Consider the following 27,691-nt stretch of genomic DNA (forward strand, 5'->3'; position numbering starts at 1 on the left):
TTTGAACATATATATTTTTATTCATATATATAATAAATTTCTATGTACAATTTATTCTTCTTTCGTAACGAAACAAATGAAAGAGAAAGCTTTGATTGCAAACAGTGTTTCATACTAAAGGGAGGGAGACAAAATGAAAAAGTGCTAAAAAAAAACTAGGGTGTGTTATTTCCCATCCTGTAACTACATTATAAGTAGAAACAAAAGGGGTTTGCCATTGTTTGGCAAGTAGATCTTCATGTGTAGGCCAAGATTCCCCTTCAACTTACTTTGAACACATGATATGTAGTAGTGGGAAGTAATTAAGAAAGATTGGCATCGTTGAGAGCTCTGACATAAAGAAATATTCACCACACGTTGTGAGGCTTTGGCTTTTATCCCACTACGAAGCTCGCGCACGATTATGAAAAAGACGACCATGATGCTCACAGCAAGGCGGTTTAACTTGCAAACACTTTGAGTTTTGACGGCTGTGTTTGGTGTCAGCTGTTTGCAATCCAGTTGATTTATTCAATATGTTTAAACCAGAGTGTTATGACAGTCAGCGATCAAGAATAATGATACATTCGACAAAGCACAGCCAGGACAGTGGAAACTGGCCACTGATTTACAAAGGATGACGTCTGATTGTCTGTCAGTCAGCCGTAGCGTACAAAGTAGACACCATAAAAGCAACATGAACACATAAATAACATCATAAAAATCATCCAGTGTACGGATTCATCCTTTAGAGCATTGGCAAGAGGCAACCTCCTCCCTCCAATAGTGTTAAAACAAAAAGAATTCAATAAATTTCTTTAAAGCAGCTGAGACAGTCATGCACTATGCAGCCTTGTTAAACTATCGGCTGGCTACAGGACCTCCCTCATGAAGTTGAAGAAATCCACTTAAGAGTGTGATCTGATTTAGGTTAGTGTTGTAGTTGGCAAGCAAGAGTTTAAATAAGCCGCTGCAACTGCAGCAGCTCCAGAATAACACGGTCAGAGGTTTGTGGTAAAGTACTCACAGATATGAGTAAGGAGATCCAGGCCCCCGAAAGTGGGGGCCATAGTTGTCAGTCTGGGTCTGGGGGATTGAGATCCAGTCCCAACCAGATTAAAGGTCTTGCAGAACAGAAAATATCTAAGAGTACACGCTCCCGAGAAGGTCTGCATGGCAGCTTTGAAGACGTCACCACACTGAATACCACTCACGTTTCACAAACTGTACATGTCACGTCAATAGAAAAGAGGGTTTTCAGCCAGTGGACCTGTGCTTGTGTGTGAGAGAAGCCCCTCTTTGTGCTGTTGCAGCCTGTATTCCTTTGCATGGACATCAGAGAGACAGAGACATAGCGGTGGGGTGTATGAGGGGGGTGTATGGAGAGGGCCAGTCTGTATCTACGTTCTGAACTTAAGAGCCGTTGAAAAGATTGAGAGGAAAAACAGAGGGAGATAAGTGGTTTTAGGGAGAATTGCTTTGTGCTCACTGGGTGTAAAGGCACTGTCCTGTCACATGATGTCTACAAAAAACTCACAGGGATTGCCCATGGCATGCTGGAACGACTGGCGGCTGGCGGTGAGCTCAGGAGGAATAGCTGCTAACTCTCTCCCAGGCGGTGCTCCAGGGGGTGTGCTACTGCTCACTGACGTCTTGGGGGCCAGACGGGCCAAACAATAAGGGGGAGGCAAGCCTGGGGGGCCGTAGGAGGAGGCGTGGCTTCTCTCGCTCTGGGCGCAGGAGCCAGGCCCTGGCTGAGTGAAGGGAGCGTGGCTGTAGGTAAAAGTGGGGTAGTTGTTCTGTGAGAGAGAGTGACTCCTGTGGGAATGGCTGTGGCTGAGACTTGATCGGGCATGACTGTGGCTAGAGACGGCGTGGCTGTGATGGCTCATTTGGCTGGCGGACCTGTCACCGCGCCTCCCTCCACGGACGCCCGGCTCTGATTCATTGCATGTTGTCCTCTGAACCTTCTCCTGTGGGGAGGAGCGCCTCCCTTTCCCTGCGCTAGGGTTGGATCCACTGCTTCGGCTTCCTGTTGAAAAAAAAAAAAAAAGTTAGGTCATAGTTTGGCCCTCTGCTGCATGTGTACACTAAACCAGAAATACACAGCGAGCAGCTGAAAGTCATCAGCTGCAGCTGACTCAAAACCAGCTAGTGCTACAAACTGACAGTGAAAAAAAAAGGTCACACATTAAACAACAGCTTGATGAAGCCTTTGTGAACTGCAACACAAGATGTTAAGATCAGTATAATGTATTGATTAAATACATTATTTCACTTTGTTTAAGATGTGACCGTATATTTTCTAATGCAATCTCGCAAAAGTCAACAGTCAAGGGCAAACATGATTATCTCAAAGTTTTACTCCCAAAATTCCACTGAAGCAAATAATCTGGATTTCATCTGATGTTCTTACAAACACTGAAACATTCACAGATAATAAATATAAACACGGTACACCAGCATCAGAGAAATGCGACTGCACAGCACTTTGTGTTGACGTTACACAATAACTTTTTTTTCCATTCCTGCTTCAAAGGAAGGGCTTTAGCATCATGTTTCAATGCTGATAACACACACTGATGGTGGTGTACCACACTGTTGCAAAATCAAATATTCCACACCTCCCCTTCCGCAATGAGCCCAACAGTACTGGGTAAAGTGGTGCATGATCGCCCCCTATCGGCACAAGCCTCGGAGTGATCATCCTGCATCATGCACCTCCCAGCACAGTACAAATGCATGCCCAGAGGTGCCCAGAGAGGGAGAATCAACTGTCAGGAGTCACACACACATGGATACACACGGACGACTGAAAAATCATGGAAAAAAACAACAACCTTATAGCTGCAGCATGACAGGACTGAGAGAGGTGGGACACAAAAAGAGTGAAGGCTGAATGGTGAGCAAAAACAGAGCAGCAGTGGAGGAGAGGGGGTTAGCAGGCTTACCGATTCCCCCAGTGTCCTGGGACTACCTCCTCCTTCAGTCTACCGTTGCCCAGCAGAAACAGAGGGAACAACAGGATTACACACACCTCCCATCCCAGACTTTCCCACACTGGCTAATAAACTCCACTAAAGTAGAGGTCCATGTCGTCTTATCCAATACTTTCTCGCATAAAAAAAAGGAAAAAAAAAAAAACTTGAAGGGCAAACAAACAAAACTATTTGTTTGTCCTTCCAAAAACTGAAGATGAATCCACGGAAAGAATGGCTGAAGGCAAGATATGATGATGTCTGGATGAATCACGCACAACGATAAAAATGAAAGCGATAAATTACAATTATTTGTCTTTTCTGCTTGGTTTTAAAAAATATACAAGACAACGACACTATCAAGGCCACCTAGTCAAGTAAGCCCGCCTGGTTCTCCGCTCTCCTTCAATGCAGAATTCAAAACCCATGCAGCACCATCACATTTCGATTCAAAATGGAAACAAAAAAAATCATTCAAAAGTTGATAAAGAGGGATGAATTTGTTGATGATTTGTAATCACATAGCTGATCAGGTTTATTTTATTTGATTTATTTTTTGTTTTTTGTGTGTACACACCCAGTACTGCAGAGCTGTCCGCTGCATGACTCAAGATGCTCATGATTGACCTTGACAACACAGGAGTTTTAGAACACACAAACTTAATCATGGAAACGGCTATTTAATGTCAACTTCCTGCCCAGAGAGCCAGAAAAGCTAACATTAGCATGGGTCAGACATTCGTTAATACTGATGTCATATGCCTGAGATAGTTTAGTTAATGTCCTCTTGCACGTTGAGTCAGATTATAACATTTATTAATGAAAGGCTTATGGAAAACCCCTCCTCCCTGCTCACCCTCGCTGTGCTGGCTGCCTGCGCTACCACTGTGGAAACTGTGGCACGGGTCTGAGTATCCTGGCGGAAAGCTGGGGGGTGCGGTGGGGAAAGAAGGGTAAGGGAATGGCTGCCCGCCCAGAGGCCAGGGGTTTGTGGAGGGCGGCAGCGGTGCCAAAGTGTCCTGCTCGGAGCCTCCACCACTGGATCCCTCGTTTAAATTGAGCGATGCCATGTCTTAATGAGAGAAACCAGAACCACAGAGGGAAAGATTTAGCACAATCGCTCTATTTACACACACACACACAAAGATATGGGGGTTACATTGCTGATACAGGAAGAAGTAAGATGTGGCTGTACTTTGGCAGAGGTCCCCAAAGGTGTAGTAGCACTGTTCGGAGAATGTGATTTTGTTGACGGTGTGTCTCAGGTAGCCATGTTTCAGCAGACTGCTCGCGTACTTCCTCGCATCTCGTCGATCTTTGAATCCTTCTACTCTGGAGTAGAGCCAGTCTACCACATCAGCACCTGGCACAGCAACAAACACACGTGAGCATGCAGGCGCCTGCTGTAATGTGTTGAGCAGATGCTACAAATACTGTTGATACACAACAAAGACACAGTGACCACAGTGCCTTCAGACAGACTAGCCACACAAAGGGCAGTAGCCAAAGCTGGATCACTTTTAAACAGTCACTTTGATAGTATCATTGCTGAGAGATTAGCATGCATACAATACAAATGTGTGCATCTCTCAAACCTATCTGCATAATTTATAGTGAATTTCTATGAAGCTGCAAACCTGTGTCAACATAAAGTTTCGTGCTGCTCGTTTTTTCTTACCGATGACTGCATTGGCAATGGTGATCTTCAACCACATTCTGTCTCGTATTTCTAGGCCAGAATCGGGGAGCTTCATCACCTTGACAATGGTTGCCATGTCTGTCTTACTTGCTGACAAAGGCAAGTCATCAAACTCTGAGATAGAGAAAGAGTTTAAACGTTGTTAGTTTATTATAATCAGAGAAAGGCTTGTAAAATCGATGTTTCATAATGTGATAGAGCTTGCGGCGTGTTCTTACCATAGTGTGGATAAGGTCCCGTCAGGGCTGTGGTGTGTGAAATCCAGGCTGCAGGGTCAATGGGTCTCACAGGCTCAGCTTAAGAAAATAAACAAAAAATAAACAGTCATTGTAGAAGTTAGGCATCATCTTATTTCATCTTGGTCAGGAACAGTGTTAACCCTAACCCCCAACCCTAAGATAACAACTCTACAACCGAAGTGTAAAGTCTGTAGGCTTAAACATGGCTCTCATCCTTAACAACAGATAGGCTTTTTCAGTACTGAGCGACCATTTATTTCAGAGAACTGATAAGACTCATTCATTCTCAGAACATTCAGCTATTACTGTGTTAGCACTTGTCCACGTTTCAAAAGGTCTTATAATCTCAGAGTTACTATATAAGAATAGACTAGGACTGTCGTTAACTGACATACAATCCCACAGAAGCCAGACAAAACACTTTATTAAACATTAATTATGGTCTGATAAACTGAACGGACTACACTAGCCAGATAGAATACTTTATGGGACATTAGGAATGAGCTAACAAACTGTAATGATCTCTAACTGAAATACTGGCCCACACGAGGCAGACAAAAACACTTTTATGAAAAATGATGGCAACTTGGTCATTTGACTACTTTTCCACTTTTGACACAGGGTCCTAGAGTTTTCCAGTTTCTCATACAGGTTTCGCTTACACCAGGACTGAAAGAATAACTAAGCTCTCCAAACAATCCTGTACCTTTTGCAGTATCTCTGACACACTCCTCAATGAACAATCAGTGTATTTTCAATACAGTCAGTTAATTCAATTTTACAGGGTTATTAGCACTTTGCGCACTGGGGTATTAACTTGGTTAGTACACTAGAGATTACACTATGGTGATACCACTGTTCCATTTTTCACAGGAGGTGAGTATTGATACACTACTGTCCCATGGTTCACAGGTTCTCATAAATTTTTCCTCCTTTTGCATGAGCTTTTCTACTTACATTATGGTTTAAAGAGTTAATCTTACACTGAGGTCTCTTTCTATATACCTTTCCCTCTCACTGGATCCTTACCCTAAGGCCACAGGAATATACTAAGGTCACAGAACTACACGCCTAACCTTAAGTCAGGGTTTACATGCCACATTTTGAAAAATTAATTTTAATTTTTCCCCCAAAAAACTTTTTTACCTTAAATGAGGCCGCATCTCTTCTTTTATTTATACCTTACCCTTCCACCTACCCTTACCTTAAGAAATCCCAGTACCCGGCCCCAACCATAAGTTCCCCCCTCCATGCCACAATTGGAAAATTAATTTTAATAACTTTATATGGCCCTCATCTCAACCTCTGATCCCACTTCACAAGAGTTTTATAATTTTTTCCCTCATACAATGTGTTTCTATTAATGTTTGGATGCATTTCCATAAATTGCTGCACATTTTTCCATCCATCCATCCATCCATCCATCCATTATCTTCCGCTGGTCCGGGGATCGGGTCGCGGGGGCAGCAGCTTGAGCAAAGAGACCCAGACGTCCCTGTCCCCGGCCACTTCCTCCAGCTCTTCTGGGGGGACCCCGAGGCGTTCCCAGGCCAGCCGAGAGACATAGTCTCTCCAACGTGTCCTGGGTCTTCCCCGGGGCCTCCTCCCAGTGGGACGGGCCCGGAACACCTCACCGGGGAGGCGTCCAGGAGGCATTCTCACCAGATGCCCGAGCCACCTCATCTGACTCCTCTCGATGCGGAGGAGCAGCGGTTCTACTCCGAGCCCCTCCCGGATGACCGAGCTTCTCACCCTATCTCTAAGGGAGAGCCCAGACACCCTGCGGAGGAAACTCATTTCGGCCGCTTGTATTCGCGATCTCGTTCTTTCGGTCACTACCCACAGCTCGTGACCATAGGTGAGGGTAGGAACATAGATTGACCGGTAAATCGAGAGCTTCGCCTTCTGGCTCAGCTCCTTCTTCACCACGACGGGCCGGTGCAGAGCCCGCATCACTGCAGACGCCGCACCAATCCGTCTGTCAATCTCCTGTTCCATTCGTCCCTCACTCGTGAACAAGACCCCGAGATACTTGAACTCCTCCACTTGGGGAAGGATCTCATTCCCGACCCGAAGAGAGCATTCCACCCTTTTTCTATTAATGTTTGGATGCATTTCCATAAATTGCTGCACATTTTTCCCTGTTTGGTAATGTATAAAGAAATGAGGGGTGACTCCAGGCATTTGCACGGCGCTGTATGTATTGGGCCATGCAATTACTCACTCGGATTGGGTCATTTCCTAGCATTTCTGATAACAAATTTATTGATATAAATACTGTGGTCACAGCTCACACTCTAACAAAAAGCCTTTTATGTTTGAATTATTTCATCACAGAGTTAAAAAGAATTTCCAAACAGTGAAAACGTACATTTATTAAAGACGTTTCTTAAAATCTTGTGACTGCCGACAGTTTTGCCCCCTGGATGCGCATGCGTCCATTAATATGCAAGACACCCATCATAGAAACTGCAATATAACACTGGTGTCTATCTTACCACGAGGGATGGTGAAGTAACTTCGTGGAGATGGGTCCCAGCATTTGGCAACAGTAAGACTAATAGGGCTAATAGGAAAATAGAAAACAAGTTTAAATAATACCAGAAATGTATCTGAAATTTATCTGAGACCATATCTAAACTTGAAAATGAAATGAGCTTACTGGAGGAGATTGTCTAGTGTGTATCGTTACTACCTGTAGGACACTGGTCAAATGTGTGTAATGCTTATGGTTTTCAGTTCAACAGTTTAAATCATCAGCTTAAAGCTGCCGTCGGCAGGTTTTCAAAATTCCGAGTCTAAAGTCGGAAAATTCGAACTGATACAACTTTCAGGTCCCTCCCCCAACCTCTAACAAGCTCCGAATCGCCCCCCAAACCCCTCCCCCTCTGTGGACGAGGTTGTGCACGTGAGTTCACACCAGTGTGAGCGCACACAAGCTGGGGCAGACTCACGCTCAGCACCGTGTGCACAAACTGTGACTGACAGGTAGGATTCCTCCACCCTAACTTGATTGGTTAAAAACAGCCGGGAGCGCTCGGTTTTTGCAAGCATGATTACAGGCTTCAGAGGGAGCTACAGATTTCGTTATTTTTCCTAAACAGCCTATTTAATATTCTACTTCCAGAATCCCATGACAGTTCAAACTAATATGACTAAAAAAAAGTTGCCGACCGCAGCTTTAAATAGACATAAGGTATTTTTTTGCCTTAAAAAGTACTGCTTACTATACACTGCTACAAATATGCCATGTTCATACTGTGGAGTATTAGTGAGTAAAGCTAAATATAGCTGCCAGGACCTACCCCTAACCCTCTTTTAGAAAAAATACCAGAGTGGTCTAAAGATTCGCCAAATCTAGCATCAAAAATGCTGCGCAGAAAGTACTCGCAATCTCTCTCAACAGGATTTCCATAATTCTTTAAATCCTCTGAATATCCAAACAGCCCCCTGTCTAATTAACGCATTAGCATGAAGTGAAACATTACACCTCATAAAGAGGAGGTTATGCTCAGATTGTGATAATCTTCCACAGCAATCAGCAAAACATAATTAGTAACTGGCTTTAGTGAGTTTAATGTTCTTACCCAGTTTTGGAAACAATCTCTCTAAGAATCCTCACAGCGTCGTCGTTGCTCATGTTCTCAAAGTTTACGTCATTCACCTGGAAGAGAGACGAACCAAACTATTATACCAAATTACAGTATTTCACACAGCGTTTGTGTGTGTGTGTTTTTCATGTGTGCACAGATTGGGCACACATTAATCTCTACTGAACTCTTCAAAGTCCTGCAAATCCTAAGCTGCTTGCTATGTGATATACTGTTACTGCGGCAGCCACAGAGTACAGTCAGCCCATCGTGTGTTTCGTAGTATGTGTACCAGCAGAGTTCTGCCAACAGAGATCGAAAGATAGAAAACAGGAAGAAAAACTTTCACACAAGAGTCTCATAGTGGAAGAGAATACATAAGTCACAAAACAGATGTGACTTATGTCACGACAGCTCTAATGTCGTAAAAAAAAAGCAACTGAAGAGTTGAAATTTACCACATGAATACATACAAAACATTTCAAATCCAATTAAAATCTGTAAAAGTGGAAGTGCACCTGCAGCAGCATGTCTCCAGGTTCTATTCTGCCATCAGCAGCTACAGCTCCACCCTTCATGATAGAACCGATGTAAATGCCGCCATCTCCCCGGTCATTGCTCTGACCAACAATACTGATACCCAGAAAGTTGTACTTTTCTGTCAAGGGCAGAACAAAGAATGAGTAAGATAACAAGCACTGGCTTGAGAGAGATTATATTATGAATCAAGTTCGCTTCTAAAGGATAACAAGCAAGGTTGTATCAGGTTTACCCATGTTGAGTGTGACAGTGATGATGTTGAGGCTCATGGTGGAGTCTGTGATACTGCTGAAGGATGAAGACTGGAAAAGGCAGGGAGAGGCTTGCAATGAGCATCATCATAAATAAATGGTGACACAAATCAATGCCAATCAGCTCTCGCATCTGTTTCTGTCATCCAGTGTCAGTGTCAGTTTGAGTAAAGGCAGTGACATGTCTTAGAAGTGCGTACCCGGTCTATCTTGGCCACTTTGTGCCTCCGTCTGCGCCGCTTGTGTCTGCGCATCAGCTGTGAAGAAGAGCTCTGCTCTGTGGAACTGCTGAGCCTGAAATGAGGGGAAATTATTGGTAGAGAAAGAAATGAGGAGACAAAAACAAGGAATCATATTACAAAAAGGCCAGGTGTTGTTAAATGTTTAGTGTATCTGTGTTAACTAAATAGACTTGGTAGAGATAAGATCAGAAATGTTATTACCGCTTCCTTAACACTGTGTGAAGGTTGTAGGCATACTGTATGTATACAGTTTGTAGACCACAGAACATATTTGCAAAATCAACTTGCATTCTGAAAGATGAGGTTTGTGGCGCTGTGAGCAAGTTACTCACGGAATTTAAATTTTTAATACTTTGTTTTATATGGAAACTGACATTATGTCAGTTGCATGCTGGGATGTGAGCAACATCTTGTAAGGAACGCTCTCCCGTTACCTGAACCTGCTAATGTTGTTTGCCTGATTAGCTATTGTTTGCTTGGCCAGAATGTTGGTCAAAATGTACAAATCTGATGGAGAAGTGAAGATATGGAGACGGGAAAGGAGAAAGAAAATGGACCTTTCAAGTAAAAACTGAATCGCACTGCTGAGTGTAAGGTCTGCTAATTACCAGTAGGGCATCTAACCAAACCAACAAGTGGTGTAAACTTCACTTCCTCTACACTGCTATCTCTAACACTAACTAATGCTTGCCTAAAACATATGAAACTTATAGAGATTTAAGTAATTGAAGCCCAGATTGTTGTTGGTTTAGACACCAAAAATGCACCAAAAAGAGAAAAGATAAAAAAAAAACTCTGGCAATTTGACTGTTTGAACGACACAGAAGCACCTTTCAAAGCGACGTAACATGTTACCTGCTTGCATCCTCTTCCTCGCTGTCAACAAATGAGCTGGACTCCAGTTCGCTGCTCATTACCGAGGCACTGTCGTAACCCATGGCTGAGTCCCTCGCAGTGCGCTCTGATTTAGAGTGGCCGTTGATGCGAGGGACTGCAAAGAGAAAGAGGAGAGGAGCAGTGAGTCAGATGGGAGGTCATGTTGCTCATTGCGGGGTTGGAGCACAACGGGAAGGAACAACCAAGAGAAAGAGGGGGGGGGTCAGAGTTAATGAGAGTTCCAGAATAGCGGGAAGGAACAGTGATTTAAATAGGAGAGTGGTTTCAATCTGTGTTAAGGAAGATCTTCAACCAAAAAACATTAAGTGAAACCTGTAGTTGAATTGAATTGTAGTTGACCATTTTTTGAATACAATTCAATTACACAAACTAACAACAATTACTATGGAAAGAGCAAAAGGTGGAAATCACTGAGCAAACACTAATCCTTCTGCTTCTTCTGCACAGTATCTAACTGTACACAGCTCTGCATAGAGTCACTCTGGAACAGACTGATAAGAAGGAGAAGTGTCCCATGTATGAAATGACCACTCCCCTGCAGGTCTCCATACGTACATTGTTGGTGAGGTGGTGCGTTCTCAGGATAACAGCGGACAGGTTGGAAAGGCCTCATAAGGCGAGGCTGCCAACGTGTTTGTCTTGAGCGAGCAAAGCATTCCAGCAATGCAGGGGTTTCCATCATTGGCTCCACCCAGACGGTGCTCTTATGAGGGCTGAGCTACTGCATGTAAACACTCAACCATGAGAGGGACTTGGCATCCATTGTCATGATTCACTCAGACATATTTCCTCCCACACTCCGATGACTTTCACCAGAGAAAACAAAAACAAATGAAAACAAGTGTGCAGGTTCACCACGCCAGACTGAAAATCTGTGTCTTTGTGCTGCACGCCGTCTGCGTCAGCCACTCTCTAAAAGCCAGTCTGAGCTTCAGACAGCCTCAGCCCACCATCTGGCTGCTCACAGCCTTCACAGCTTATCTACGACAGAGACAGTGACAATAACGGAGAATAAGCGTAAAGTACTCCAGAGGGGAAAATAACACAATGAAGGCGAGAGCGTGATGACTCAAGAGCAAAGTCAGTTTTTGGCTGGACACGTAAAACTTTGAATCACAACCTTTTTGCAGTTTGACATTTTCAACTGGTTTCAAAACATATACGTCTTGTTTCCAATCTGTTCACTATGACCCACAAATAAAACACTAATCATGAGTCATTTCTGTAAGGATTGATGATCTCTTGTGATAAGAAAACGCTGCTTTAACAGCACCGCTCAAAAAAAACCCTCAGAAGTTGTTAAGAGTTGTTTCCCAACCACAGAACAAAACCCATTAAAAGTAACTTTCTGTATTGACAGTTAAATGACAGAAAGAATATGAACAGAAAACTAACCAAGAAAATGAAACCGCCTGTATCCCATAACATTCGCAAATGTCAAATATCATCACCAAACAAAACACAACAATTTCTCACCACAGCCAGCAGTGTGCCTTCATCCTATGCACAGACAAAGTGAGCTAAGAGTAAGGAGAAAGTATAGCCTCCTCCCACTCTCCCCTGGCAGGCAACTATTGAGCAGAATGACTACTAATCTGCCTCTAACCAATCAGATGATGGGATCCTCCAAAACAGAGAGACATAATATGAGATTTGAGATGGTGTGCTGGCCTCTCTCATCTCTTCCTCAGGTGAAAACAGCATCAGGTCATTAAAAGCCTGAATGATTTTCGTAGTATTGTGCTTTTAAAAAAGCTGATTTTGTGGTATCTCTGATAATAGGACGGTTTGAGTTCACCAGCTGTTTCTGCTGCCTTGTACTAATACTTTAATACAAACATAAGTGCTTTGGCTTTGCAATGTTTTCTCTGACCTAAATCCTGACGGCAGTGAACAGCACTACGTTTAATGTAATAGCAGTGCTTTTTTCTTTTTCTTTTTTGGACTATTTGCTGTCTGCTGCTATGAATTATTGTTAGGGGGTTAAGATGCAGAACACCTGGTGGTCTTGAATCCCTTATTTCTCATGATTCCATACTGCCCTCTGGGTCATACACCTGTTAACCCTCCCTAAAACGTTCAACTGTAGCATCATTCATCCTCAAATGCCACAGCGTTGACAGAGAATAGGAAGGGATATGTTTACCAGGTTTGAACACTTCATCGTTGTAAAACAGCTAACGTTCTCACACAAAGGCAGAAATCACTTGAAGCATGTGGATAGGGTGACAGGGGAATTCCTGCTGCTGATGATGCTGCAGGCAGCGAGGCATGGAGCCGCAGAGACACAGAGGCACAGAGGTGGGGCCACGGGCTCCTTCTTTATATGTCTTCACATCCCAGCCCTCAGACTGAGCCAAGATAAACTGCACTTTACCCAGACGTGCTCGCCAGATTTATGAGCCACGAATCCCAGCTACCCCCCCAATGGTTCCACTTAATTAGTGCTAGCAAACTAGCATGCAATTAAATGCGAAGCAAGGCTGAGAGACTATCTCTACAATATATGCACCGAGTTAGCTAAGATGCAGTAAAATATGTTTCCAGTTTGCCCTACAGTTAGAGCCCTTCCTACAATCCCAACCTGATTCTGTGCTCTGTGATGCTAATTTCATCACATAAATTAATTAGCATTTGGTTAACAGCCTGGAGCACAGGATGCAAAGAGACAGGCTTGCTGTGAAGAGGCGAGGGGGGAACAGACAGAGCGGGACAACCATGACTGGCTTTACTGTAAACAAAAACAACAGCAGAGTGCAAGCAGCAGAATCTGTTTGTCTAATACACCCTGCCATAAACCCATCAGATCTAGCCTAAATTTGTCCGTGGGACAGAACAGAAATGAAATTTCACAAAGACAACACACCATTTCCTGCACAATCAGAACATCCAGAATAGCACTTGATGACGCTTCTCAGTCAAGACGGTTCCAGTTTCTTTTCCAGACAGAATGTATCATAATGGCTCCATTTTTTTTTTTCCAACAACAGCTACAGCAGACTTTTGGAAGACATTTCACAGAACTCTAGTGTCCTCTGACAGGGTATAATCCTAGAAGGTTGGAGTGTGACTAGTAGGAGGCGAATATAGACCCGAACCACACACACAGGAAGCAGAGGATTATTGGCAAAACAGTGAATTCCAGAAAGTTTGACAAATAGTTATCTTATTCACTCCTTATTTTCTTCATGCTGAGAGGTTGGAAGTGTTTCTTGGCTTGACATAGCAAAGGTTCAACATAGACCACTCGATCCCCAGGGGCCTCTTTTTCATACATGTCTGCTCACTGACCGTGTTTTTTGGCAAGCGACTTGTGCAGAGTATGAGTCAAATGAAGAGATACTGAAATGTAATAATGTGGAAATGACAAGATAATTGGATTTTTTTTTTTTTTTTTTCGGGGGGTCCATCTGTTCCTGGCCGATAATACTCACGCTCAGTTTCTCTGGCTCTCCTGCGTGCACGCTCTCTCTCGCGCTCTGTGCGGTGGCTCAGGAGAGACTCCGTCCCCGTCTCCGTGTCCAGGCCATCGCGGCTGCTCACTGCATTGGCACTGCAACACACATAGGAAAACTTTAGTCACATTTATAATGATGCGCAAAACACACCCGGCCTCTGTCAAAGAAAGTGTTCTGAACTAGTTCTCCGGCCGGCCTGCGACCAACACTTCTGAACATAATCTCCGGCTCCAGCATATTTCTGTCTGCTATCATATCTGTTTGCTTCCGATTCAGCCGTAGGGGAATATGCAGCTCATATCATGACTCTGTTTCAAATTCAGTCCCTCTGGCCAAAATAGCAGTTTTATTGTTCTGCGGTATGTGATGTGTTTTTCACTAAGTGTCATTAATGACCAGCTACCCTGAGAGGGAGCTATTCTGGACAATACTGGCATTAATGAGACCTATTGAAAGCCCAGATGGGGCCTGAAGCGCGATTGGGAGAGAGACAGGCAGGGGAGAGTGACAGATCGCATAAAAAGTGAGAAGTGGTAGATCAGGTGTGGGCTAAGCAATAAGCCGGCCTTGTGTACTTGAGGTCTGGGAGTGGGGTGGGGGCTGCGGAGGGGCTGACAGCCGGCAGATTGTTATTCTGTCAGCGGGCTGGAAACGCGGTGGCCTCAGGCACCAGGGTTAAGGGACATACACCGCCACCGGGCTCCGAGGTAACCTGAAGCTGGTGAGAACTCAACTCAGCCTTGTCAGTCTGTCATTTAGGCATGTGAGCAACATGTACTCTTACACACTGAACTCATGCATCCATGCACATTTGCGCTCCAATAGAGACAGAAACATTCATATCATCTAAACAGAACAAAAGAGGCATAACACACAAACGTGTGGTCCGACATCATGTGGCCTTGTTTAAACAAAGTCTTCTTTTACACTTGAGTGGCAGTGTGTGGATGATCCATGTAGATGAAATCCTAAAGAGGAGGCGGAATGCTTCGTCTGCTGTGTTCACTCAGCGGGATAAAGTGCTCAATGAGGCGCGCTTACACGCTTCTGCTCCACAGTGCTAATGGGTGCACCTGAGCATGTCTTCACTGGCACAGGTCAGTGCATGTATGCAAATATGACCGCGATGCGCACTTTGGATGCATTTCTATTAGAGCTGCTTGGACAGCAACGGGATGATTGATGTAGTGGTGACTGCCTGTCTTTCACGCTGTCGATGGGTGCTGATCCGAGGGTGGGGGGATTATCCGAGGTGTAAGACTGCAGCTGTGAACACACGCCATCCCCTTTCAATACCCCTTCTCCCAACTGCTGCCAGTCGTCATTGCCTCCCTCTTGGGAAATAGAGATGCGTGCTTTAATCCGGATTACCAAGCAAAGGCACATCATTTGTGTCCATTCTCAGCCCAAAACACCCATCCTTCAAATATAGCCATTCATGCTGACAAACACATGAAATGCATGAATAAAGCACAAAGAGAAAATGAAGTGGGAATAACATTCTAGCTTTTTACAGAGAGAGGTGAAGGGTAGAAGACTGGATTCATTTCAGAAAGAGGGGAGGTTCGCTACAGAGAATACACCATGCTGTTTCTCTGCAGGAAAGGCCTGCCCGTCTGACTCCAAGAGAAAAAGAGAAAGGGAGAGTGAAAGAGGCGGTGGAGGAAAATGACGTGGGCTTAGAGTTGCTGTTTGCTCCACAAGGTGGCAGCAATGAAAGCAGTCTGGAAACAATAAAATCATCAGGACAGCTGACAGCCTAACAGCAGGGAGCAGTCCATGTGGGGCAAAAGCGAGCCGAGATGTCAAACGCAGGATAAAGAAATACACTAAGACATGACAGATTGCATGTTCTCAATATAGAGCCTCAGCCATATTGCCCCAGAGCTGTAGTGGCAACAGCCCGAGCCTCTAATAACCCTCTAGCTATATTTAGCAAAGCACCTCTCCTTGGCAAAGTGCAGTGATATTTCCGATTCTGCCAGTTCTAAGTCAAAGTCTGGACAAAGGTAATTAGCTGTTAAGACAATCTCATTTTCTGACCTTTAAAGCGCCAATGTGTTTTTGGACCGTATATGCTTTCATGAGCCGAGTATGGACAAATGCTCAGAGTGACTGAACACAATGAGCCTCACTGAGTGGAAGTATTTGCCTGAAGATGTTTATACTGCAAAGGCTATTTCAAGAATCAGTAGCACTGGCGGCGTATGCATCATGTTTACATAGATGGGTGGACTAACACGTCATGCCATGGACGTGTGGGTAGGAGGGAACACAAAAACAAGAGTTTCAACACTCCAGCTTTAGCTCACACTTGCTATATTCACACACCGGCAAATGAGCTACCTACACTTCCCATGCGAGCCGATGATGATGAACCAGCCATGTTTTAATGAGGACATATGGCGTGCCGCACAATGAACAGCTCATAGAGGGCACAGGCCAGTGTGTTGGGAAACATCTGCCATCAGGCCCGAGCGTAACTCTGCATATATGACACACAGCAAACAGGATACTTACTGGAAGGAGGGGGGTCGTGAGTCTCCGATGCCCCCTGTTCTTTCAAGGGGAGGGGGAAGCTCCGGGTGGCTCTCTGTGCACTGAGATCCTCCATCAGAGTGTGCACTCTCTGCCAGGACCAACTGAAAATGAGTAGATGAAGAAAGGGAAATATTTGTGATGGATCAGACGTGTTCCGCTCTTTAGAGAAACGCCGAAATAAAGATCTTTTGTTATGCACTATTAATCCTCATAGTGTGCATATATAAGATTAAAAACAAACTTAACACACTGCATGTATGCAAGGCTCAAAAATGGATTATTGATTAAAAACGGATTATTATCAAGAACCACAGACGCAGACACGTGATGTGTACAAGAATATATTGGCAACGACTGTAGGAAAGAAACCTTCTGGTGGCTAACAACTTAAAGACCACAGTGCTTTTACTCACTTCTGTGTCAACACAAAGTGACTCATCCTTCCATCTGAGCCTAATGAAAGTTAGAGCAGACCGACATGGACGACGACTGTATTGACTGTGATTCCTCTAATGTGAGATTCACAGGTTTCACCACAGTGTCACTACATTCTTCACATGGAGGGTGGGGCTACGTTTTTTTTTTTTGCTCCTGTTGAAATAATAGTATCCCTGTGTGCTTTCTGCGTGACTTCAGAATGTCACAGAAAAGTAAACAGTTTTCTTTTCTCTGTTCGGCCGTCTCATAACAGAAAGCATTTTAGAAATGTCCTAATTACAGGATAAAGAGATGTGGATTGATCATACCCTGCATCCCATCTCCCTGGTAATGTCGGCCTAAACATCTGTGCCCTGAGTGCAAATCCATGAAGGTAGCCTATGCAGCCTTCCCAGCAAAGGTCGGTTTACTTAAATAAGCTCACTCCAATTTTACTGTAGCAACCGAACAGTGGAAACAATTTCAGGACACAGCACAAACCCAAAAGAGAAAATACATGCATAACCAAAAGAAAACTGCTTAAAGATTAAAATTATCGTCCTGTGGACATGCTCAGTTTACAAACCAGTAGGTTTAGCCCATGATTAGATTTGCTATTCATTAATTTACGGTTGCTAGGTTTAAGAATCCCAAAATTCGCACAAACAGCATTTCTATATTCATTTGAAAATGAAAGAAAAATCAGCTCCCAACAAAATAAGGATAATTATAATTCCGTGTGGAAATTTAACTCCCACTTCACATAGCAGAGGTTATGATCACATGGCATTTTTTAAGGAGGAAGAAATAAATATTGTCAGAGCAAGACTCAGAGCTTAGATTTACAACCACAAACAGAGCTCAAAAGAATGCTGATCAGAGACCCAACATTTTCATTTCTATCCACAAGTACACTATGTCAACGATGTTGCTACTTTTCATTGGAATAGACACCCTATTTCTTTAAGTAGCTTAAATATACCTAAAAACACAAGGGTATTTGGCTTGTTAAAGAATATTATCCTGTAACTGTTTAGATTAGATTAGATTTCTTGTTTTTTTTTCTAAGCAGGTCACTCCAGCTTTAGAAAACACATATGTGGATTTTAAAGCTGCAGTCTGCAGGATTTGTTGTTGTCATACGTAAAGTCCTAATTTTTGGCATTTTAAGAGTTTACATGATCTATCAGAACGCTTGAAGTTGAAAACGGTGACCTCCGTAGTCGCAAAATGCAAGAAATGCTTATTTTTTAACCGAAAAATAAAAAGTTATTCAACTTCCTGTCCCGCCCCTTCAAAACACATGAGAACTCGTGCACGTCTACGTGCACGCCAGATTCGCGTACACGACTCCTCATTCATCAACTCACCTGTCATTTGCGATCATGGAAGACACAGTAAGTAGACTAGCCCGTAATGAAGTTCAATAGTCTAGATAAATAAGTGTGGGGACGAGCCTACCTTGTATCGCACGTGCACAATCGGTGATTGACAGGCAACAGAGCCCAGCTCGTAACCTGATTGGTTACCTTTTACCGGTCCGGTCTGCAATTTTGTAAACAAACCTGCTGGCTTTGGAGGGACCTAGCGGGACATATAGGGGACCTAGAGAACTAATTTTTTTTTGTATTGGGGTATTTAATGTACTACTTTCAGAATCCCCGGACAGTTCCAGGCATTATGCTTGAAAAAGAGTTGCAGACTGCAGCTTTAACAAACAGACACAATCACTGTCTCCGGAAATTTTATAAATAATACAATAAGATGACTTACAGAGAAAGTGATCGCAAAATGTATTAACTGTTGCACGACTACAGTGCAGGATACATGTGCAAACATATACATCAGACACTTCAGAAGCTAAATGTGAGATATTTTCAAAAATGCTGAAAGACAAGTTGAATCTCTCGTTGAGACATTAGTGCTCGACTTAAGAGATTTCCATCATGTGCTGGAGGGTCTCTGGTCTAAATAAAATGTGAAAGAATCAAGGAGGTGCACAAAACTATATGGCTGTTAAAAATGGCGTGGTAAAGTGACATCACGCCTCAGCCCTGTTGTCAGAGAGTATGGACACCAACAAAGTGTTATTGAGCAAGACAGTCTCTGACAAGTGCACAGCCAACGCTGTGTGGTTAATCCTGACCTCTGACCTCCCGATGGAGGGAGGCTAGCAAAATAATGAGTTTCCTCACAGAGATCAATAAAGCAAAACATATATACGGTAAGACGCTGTCAAAAAAAAACATACCATTAAGTAGATTGAATCCACAGCCTGTCAAACTAAATTATACATCCTTTCTCTTAAATCCAGATCAATATTTAAAGGCAAAATGTGTTAACCTGAGTCCTCTGTGTTTATGGACAAAGCAATGGTCAAGATGTAAATTGTCTTCGAGCATAAATACTAATTTGATTTGACATATTTTACTGTCCCCATAGGGACACTTGTTTCACCGTGCTGTTTGCACTCCATACTAACGAAACACCATAGAGCTCCATGACTTACAGTTTTTCTCTATTGGTTTGGCTCATTTCTTGAAACAGAAATTACATTATCAAAATAACATGGACAAATCTCCAAACCACCTCGCAATTGTTCACAACAGAATGGCATTTCTCATTGCTTTCATCAAATTGCAATTGTCTTAATACATGTGTCAATTGTTTCAGTGCATCTCTGCAAAAGATTAAGTACAAGTAGCCTACAGTTTGCACAGTTTGCCTACATTTAGCACATTTTCCAAGTGAATAGATTTTGGTGATCTGAACTGATTAGTTGATTCTTGGTCTAATGGTTCTTCTATCCAAAATACGTCAGCATGATTTCATGGTATAAGTCATCACATGCACAATAATCTGTTCAATTGTCAAAATGGGCCAAGAACATGATACCATCAATACCATATAGAATCTCATGTTATTCCCCTTTCCTTAATCCTATTGAGGAGTTTTTCTCTGCTTGGAGGTGGAGAGTGTATGAGCATCATGCTCAAGACCAAAGATTCCTGCTCCATGCAATGGACGCTGCATGTTTAGACATTACAGGAGATCAGTGTAGGGGATGGTTGCGGCATGCACGGCGTTTCTTCCCGCGTTGCATTGCAAGGGAAAATATACGTTGCGATGTTGATGAGAATCTGTGGCCAGACACACAGCAACGTCTGGACGGCCAGGAGGGTGAGGACAGTGGTCATGAGGGAGGGGCGGGGGAGGGGGAGGGTGAGCGGGAGGGGGACGACAGCAACCAGTAAAGTGTTGCTATAGTGTTTTCTGTAAGCTGCAGATTTATTTACAGTACTGTAGGCCACATAATTTTGTTTTTTGTTTGTGTTTATATTACAGTATATGTGTGCTATGTATATTTTTCTTTTCCTTCTACAATACTATACTGTATGGAAGTTACGTACTTCACAGTATTTGTGCGAATAAAAATGGTTGGTATGAGTGTATTGTGTGTGCTTTGAGGCTTCTCTTACTGTGAAACTTTTTTCCTTCAGTTTTATACACTATTGTATTCTGTTAGGTAGTCCTATGCCATAGTGACAAAACATCTAAACATTTTGACTTGTAGTGCTCACACAATGCCAAAAGGACAATGCATTTTGGGGGCACTGACTATTTGAATGAGAAAGAAACTTCATTTTGACACATGGGTGAACTGTTTAGGGGGAGATATGAGCTATTGCTGGTGAACCATGGTGTTTTGCTGAACCATTCAGTTTAGTTTTGCAAAAAGTACTAAAAAGTGTTGAAAACGTCCGGTCTGTTTCAAGAAATGAGCCTAGGCAATTAAGAAAGATCTTTGCAATTTGGGTGGCACTGACTCTTTACATGGGAAAGAAATCAGGTCTGAAGCATGGGTGAACAGTTTTGGGAGAGATATGTGCTTTTGCAGGTTAGTTATGGTGTTGTGCTGAACTATAAGAGTGTTATGCCAAATGATCTTAGAGTTTTGAGAATGTAATTTCTGTTTCAAGAAATGAGCCAAACCAATAGAGAAAAACTGTAATAGAGTAACTGAGCCTCAGATTTGAGCTTGTTTTAGATGTCAAACTAAAGTCACTCTGATTGCATTTTGTTGTCAAGTTATTATCTACTGGAATCACTCACACCTTCACTCTACCACTGAACAGTGAGATCAAGTGTTTAAAACCTTCTGTGGAGGCGTTACGTGGCTACATTTACATCATCTACGAGTGCTCCACAAACGTATGTTTGCTTAGAGCTGAGGCTTCACAGCCAGGCGAGCAGAGAGGCTGCGGCATCCATCTCACTTACCCAGGACACTACTCTCCCGTTGAAGCATGGCAGCTTGGCATTGTCATCGGAAATCTCTTCTTTGACGACCCTGGGGAGCAAGCAGACAGATACAGTCAGGGCTAACCAGCCAGGAGCAGGACACAGAGTCAGCTCAACAACACAACACGTGATAATCTGGAAACCCTTTCCCTCCCTGTCACGTACAGAGTGACATTCACACTTTGAAAGTCACATTTTCAGCATTGCTTTCAGCCAGCTTTCCACCTTTGAAAGCACAGTAGCTCCAAGAGTGATGCCCACTCTCACTCTGTGTCATTGATTTATGGACATCAAAGCGCAGTTTTACAAAGCACAACGATGTGATACGGATAGTAATGAATGGTAGGTAGGTAGATAGATAGATAGATAGATAGATAGATAGATAGATAGATAGATAGATAGATAGATAGATAGATAGATAGATAGATAGATAGATAGATAGATAGATAGATAGATAGATAGATAGATAGATAGATAGATAGATAGCCTCAGAGTGCAACAACTGAGTGTCAAGGAGCACGAAGGTGTATTAATAGAGTCATCTAGTGAGAGAGCCTCCCTCTGTATGTTCATCTTCGGCTGTAAATTCCCTACAAAAATACCTCACAGTTACCCTTTGACCTGCTGGGACACAGTTCAACAGCAAGCCGTCACCACACCTGCTGTGCCCGTGTCACCCAGACCAAGTGTGGAGCTGACCAAGGGGACAGAGACGAGCTAACACACACTTTCACACTGGCATAGTCATGGGGCTCCAACATCGTGAAATATTTCCATTATAGCTCCCTGCATATCTTAATGTATGTGGCTTGTTTTTGTATTGAGGATTTTTTCTGAGCTGACACAGCTGAGCATTGCCGCAACTCTGTGGAGATCTCACATTAGCTTATTGGCTTTGAACACGGTACATAAAAAGGAAAAGGCATGACTTGAGAGCAGCAGGAAATCCTAAGAAGATTTTATGCAGTCTGGCAGCGACTTTACGGCTTTTTTTTTCCAAACTTCTCGTTGGCCAGAACTTCCCTGCCACATAAATGATTAGCCAAGCTAGTCTTATTTTTGTGTGTGTTGCCTCTGTGGGAGCTGTAGAGCCGGGAGTGGTGGGCAGAGATAACGTAGCCTTGTGGCTGGAACCGACGACCGCAGAGACTGCTGCTGTGGCGTGTTCCACCTCAGGGAGGAAAAGGGAGGGAGGCGAGGGCCGACTCTGCTGGCTGCTTGTTAGGTAGGAAGTGTTTGCATCCTCTTGCTCAAGCAGAATGACCAGCTGTAAGGTGACTTGCGAGGATGTGGGAGTGGTTTGTAAAAATAACATAGCTGCGATGCTTTTTCCAAATGTTTGACAGGAATAAGGTTGGCTGTTCCACTCATACAGCTGACAAATGCAACCATTTTCTGAAAGAACTGGCCACATATATCTTTTTGATACACAGGCATGGTAAAAATAAAAAATAAAAACTACCACCTCTTTCAATCCTAAGGTTTTATATATCTCATTTTATATTTTGTATCAATCAAAAAATGTTTTAAATTAAATTAAACTAGATAAATACAACTTCAGATAAAAAATGCAGAAGCAGAGTGTGAAAAACTGAGCACACTCCATAATTTAGTAGTTTGTGTATCCACCTTAAGCAGGAACAACTTGAAGTAATTGTTTTCTGTATGCTTCACAACCTTGCTTCAGTTCATTGAGATTTGCAGCATTAGTTTATGCACAGCATTTCAGTCAGGTTGAGGTCTGGACCATTGGAGAACACCTTAATTAATTTAAAACAGCCATTCTGTTGTAGATTTGCTGCTGTGTTTAGGAACATTGTCTCTGTGTGACCCAATTTCAGCCAAGCTTTAGTTGTCGGATAGACAGTGTCATATCTGATTCTTGAATACTTTGGTATACAGAGGAGTTTCTGGTCGACTCAATAACTGCAACTTGCCCAGGTATCGTGGCTGCAAAACAAGCCCAAATCATTAGTCCTCCACCACCGTGCTCAACAACTGGTATGAGGTGTTCGTGTTGATATGCTGCATTTAGCTTTCACCAAACATGGTGCATCTTCTCCTCGGCCTAGTCTCTCCAATGGTTCCAGAAGTCTTGTGGATTGTTCTGATGCAGCTTTGCAAACCTAAGCTGTGCTGCCATGTTATTTTTTATTATTTTTTATTCTATTTTTTATTCTGGTACCTCTTCCAAACTAGCTGTACCTGCTCAGTCTTTTTCTAATTGTCCTGTCATGAACTTGAACATTTAACATGCCAACTGAGGCCTGGAGAGTCTGAGATGTAGCTCTTGGGTATTTGCAGCGTTGGTCTGACTTTGGGGTGAACTTGCTGAGACAAAAACTGGCAACTGTCTGGAATGGTTTCTGCGTTTGAATAATCTTGAAATCTTGGAACCTGCAGAATGATGGACTTCAAATTGTTTGGAAATGGCCTCATAACATTTTTCACACACTGATTCAGCAGTTTGGCTTAGTCATCGTTAAATAAATAATGACATGTAACGTGTAATATGTCACATGTTCATGTTCTTCTCAGATTCTATTTGATAAAAACCAGATGTTTTTTTTTAATGCTTTGATATGTAAAACCTTAGAACTGAAAGAGGGTGTAAGTGCTTCTTAACCATGACTGCACATCTGCCCCTGCTGTAAGAAGTGAAACCACAAGCCCAGAAAAACTATTGAAATGATAACAGATGACGTCATTAACAGCTTCCATCTGATATCAAGACCGGTCTTAGTTCCACTCCTGAACTCTGAACACGCAACAGACGGACAAACGTGCACACAGTTGCAAAGCGTGAGCCATGTTTAGAGAGGCATGTGTCTGGTGTGTGCTGCAGTCACAGATCTGGCTTCTTAGAGCCGACAGCTTAAATAGGTCTTAACAGATTTCACAGGATAATGACAAAAGATTTATCCCGATGATCGCGGAATATTCTGCCCCTGAAGACATTTGTGTAGCTGGGGAAGATTAGATGTGTTTGTTTATGCCTTGAAAGACAGGGGAGGGCTGGTGAACTCCGGGCCTAAATCAAAAACCAGAGGCAGGAGAAGCCAGCACACACTGGCCAGCAGTCCCAGGACTTTGGTGGGCTGATTCTAATGACACTATAAACAGAGAAGCAAAAATATTTGTTGTCAAATAAGATACTGTAGTTAATACATACGACTCGGAGTCTCTCTAAATAAACTGTTTAATAAATCTTTAACCACCTCAAGAGCAGCTGATAATAGCATGTTTCCTGTTAACCACAAAGTTCAGAGCTTTTAGTTCATTCTTGCATTCACTCAGGAAACTTTCTAAAATCTTCCCCACAGTTTGAGTGATGCTGTTGATGCTATGACATTAAATTGCAGTACAACCTTCAAATCTGTCTCAATCCTCCGGTAGCGAAAAACAAGTGAGGACAGGCAGGAGTGCATTTGTGCAAAAAGCTGCAGAATTTTGTCCTCTAACTACAGAGGCTCAGCATCACTTTCTCAGCAGCCCCCTATTTTCTGAGGCACAAACAAGACTGTTCCTTTCAGACCTTCGGCTTGGCTGCTTCCTCAGCTCCGGAGTGCCTCTGTGACTTGCATTATAGTGAGGTCTCAAACCCACTCACCACCAGAGGCAATGACAAAATGCCATACAGTCACCTTCAAGTTTCCCGAAAAAGCCAAGTGGGTCGTTTCACGACAAAACCAACCGCAATCAGATACAGTCTTATGAATATTGATGAAGAAAAGAATGCCACTGAAAACAAACAAACAAACAAAAAACAATAATAGAGGCGCAAGGTCTGAAACAAGAAATGGTCATTGTTTAATTTGCTGGACTCTGTGCATGTGCCACAGCCCACGCTTCCGTGTTCCGTGTCTTTTAACATGTTTGCTGCAGTAAGCTCAGGCGTTTGAGATGCAAACTGTTTATCAAATTTATGCCGCCATCGCTTTGAGAGCTGATATGGCCAGCACAAATGGAATTCAGCAAGCCTTTAAGAAAATGGCTTTTTTTTTTTTTTTTCCCCTTGCACAACAGGGGGTCTACTACAGAGGACCAAACGCTGACTGCTCATTTACATTTCAAACACTGACTATAACACTGCAAGGGATTTGATGTTTTCCCTCTCTGCTTAGCAGTCTCACTCCTCGGGTTGCTAATTCTCCAGCAGCCGTACTGTCTGTCTGTATGCAGTCGAGCCAGCATGGCTACCACAAAGCACTGCTTTCCTCTTTGCCTTTGACTGGCTTTGCTTCCAAACTGTGCCAATACCATACGGTGCCCACGGTGCCTGAAAATTCAACCTCGACTCAAAGGAAGGATTGGTTGTTGTGATGCCTTTATGGTCCGTGTATAAGAGCTCTTTGTGAAAGACAGTGGTCACACCATTCAGTTCGCAATCTATTTCAACCTGCTTTGTTGATGCACGTGCATGCAGGAACGGAGCTGGTCTATGTTGCAGTGTTCAGCAATCTGGAGTCATGCCTCCATGAGGAGTTAGCAAATACGCTTTGTTTGTTTCCATAATCTGCTTGTCGATCACCTGAGGCCCAGTGAGTAGCCCGGCCTGCTGTGTAAGACAGGCAGGAAGCCAGAGCTGGGGACAAAGCGGCCCACCAAGCCTAAACGGCCACCAGGAAGAGCCGGTTTCCCTCACAAGGTCAAACTGCAGTGGAAACGTGTGACGTTGGCTCTGTGGACTCTGCCTGCCTGGGCATTTCCTCCAATCCTGTTTGTGATTACAGAGCTACATATTAATGTGCTCGGGCCCACTTATGACCGTTCAGCCTGGACTGAGAGCAGACACTGATACTAAAATATCATCCTCGGCCGAGGCACATTTTTGCTAACCGAGAGAGCTGGAGAGGTTTGTAGTCTCTGCGCGACTCCTGTAAACCAGGATGGGCTTACAAAGTGAGGAAAAGAGAGAAAAACATAAAGAAGACAGGAAGCAGGGAGGAAATATTTCTACTATTTGCGACAGCCAGCATCCAGTGGAGGCTCCTGTGATTTCCTGGGGTAGGATTCACTAGAAGAAGAATGAATAAGTTAATAAATGCTCAGTTTTTACTGAGTGTTGCTCAATTTTCCATTCCAGATGCTCCATTTATTGAGCTAAAAATGTATTTACACACGTTGTATGCCATTAAAATGCTCTGGTTCTGGACCCATAAACATTCTACGACATAATTAGGTTGTAATTAGGTTTCCTAATAGCATTAAATGACAATAGCCAGAGGACTGTGGGAGGCTAAACAAATGTCCCGTCAGTGTTTGTCATTGAACCTGCATGTGTTCCTTGGGGAGAGAAACAAGCATTCATAATCAACATACTACAATTTTAATCAGAGAACTTCAGGAGGGGGTTGACACCTCTGAGAGAATTAAAAGGTGATGCAAAGTCATCGTGTGGCTCCCACCTTCCCTCAGGATCCACCTGCAGTTTAATGTGAGGACATACGACTTGCTTTGCTATCAATCATTTGTCAAGTGCTGATCTCTCAGACTACACTGAAACAGAGCACGCAACAACAACAAGGGAAAGTGAAAGGGAGGCAAATATTATGAAACCTGAGCACTTGAACATTAGCCTTTGCGATCGTGGCTCTGACATTCATGCCCCTCATGGTGATAATATTGACACTAAAGCGCGGAGCGCTCCGTGCAGGGCTGCGTCATTAGGGCTCCGGACAGATCTGGTATCACTTCAAACACTCGTGTGCCTCCTCCACTGCGCACAGGGCAGCTTGTAATAATGAGCAGGTGCCAGGAGCACGGAAACAGACAGGGTGCTGTGGTTCACATGTAACAACGCTGCAGAGCCCGTATGGTTTGATGCTGCCGAGCGGGGCCTGAATTAAGCTGTCCAAACACACACTGCCAGACACAGAGAATGAGCCACCCGAGCGGGCTAATAATAATCACCGACGGCGGCCACTCACCCAAAATCCTGGTCCATCGATTTGAAGAAGAATTTGTAGCTATTGACCGGTCGGTTGTTGAGGACATTTTTAAAATCCGCTAAGGTGACTTTTTCCGGAGAAACCGACAGCTTGACCAGATAAGGAGTCTCCTCCTCGTCTATGTGATATATTATTTTAGTCTCCGCCATGAGAGTGAGGGGAGGACAATCATTGAGACTCGGAAAGGAAAAAAGGGTTGGCAGGGCGATAAACAGGCCTGCTATGTTACCAGCTACCCGGAGAATAACATAACAACATTCTCTAATAGTGGAATCTGCACACCCCGCGGAGGATAACGCGTCTCCGTGTCTCTGACAAACACGGCGAAAATCCAGACATAATCGCGTTATGAGTGCCTGTATTCCTGCTCCACTGTGAGTCGGTACGGTGGCTCTCTCGGAACAGGAAGGGACAGTCCACATCCTTGCGATATGGAGTTGGGAATATTGCTATTTTTCTAATTGCTTAGACAGTGCTGTCATCTAGTGGCGTGTTTGAGCCGTGCGCGGGCCTCTGTGGCCGCTTTATACAACACTCACTGTAATACAGTCATGACATGGAACAAAGGGGAGCCGGTTGGCCAAGTGTAGTATAGATGCTGCTTTCT

General features: G+C 43.5%; 1 protein-coding gene across 2 annotated transcripts; it reads right to left on the bottom strand.

The window, feature by feature from the left end:
- LOC142389868 (segment polarity protein dishevelled homolog DVL-1-like) lies at nt 1-27,496 on the bottom strand. Of its 2 annotated transcripts, XM_075475065.1 has the most exons (15): nt 27,064-27,496; nt 21,113-21,182; nt 16,394-16,515; nt 13,850-13,968; nt 10,374-10,509; nt 9,477-9,570; nt 9,258-9,327; nt 9,004-9,143; nt 8,483-8,559; nt 7,394-7,461; nt 4,875-4,952; nt 4,636-4,770; nt 4,153-4,320; nt 3,814-4,029; nt 1-2,011 (listed from the first exon to the last, which is right to left on the bottom strand). In XM_075475065.1, the coding sequence occupies exons 1-15, from the start codon at nt 27,231-27,233 to the stop codon at nt 1,491-1,493; spliced, it is 2,184 nt and encodes a 727-aa protein (XP_075331180.1). In that variant the 5' UTR covers nt 27,234-27,496; the 3' UTR covers nt 1-1,490. The 2 variants fall into 2 exon arrangements, with proteins under 2 accessions (XP_075331180.1, XP_075331181.1); XM_075475066.1 differs by lacking the exons at nt 13,850-13,968; nt 16,394-16,515; nt 21,113-21,182; nt 27,064-27,496 and adding an exon at nt 10,971-11,321.
- Nucleotides 27,497-27,691: the final 195 nt, after the last annotated feature.

The sequence above is a fragment of the Odontesthes bonariensis genome, chromosome 10, assembly GCF_027942865.1.
Source record: "Odontesthes bonariensis isolate fOdoBon6 chromosome 10, fOdoBon6.hap1, whole genome shotgun sequence".
Lineage (NCBI taxonomy): Eukaryota > Metazoa > Chordata > Actinopteri > Atheriniformes > Atherinopsidae > Odontesthes > Odontesthes bonariensis.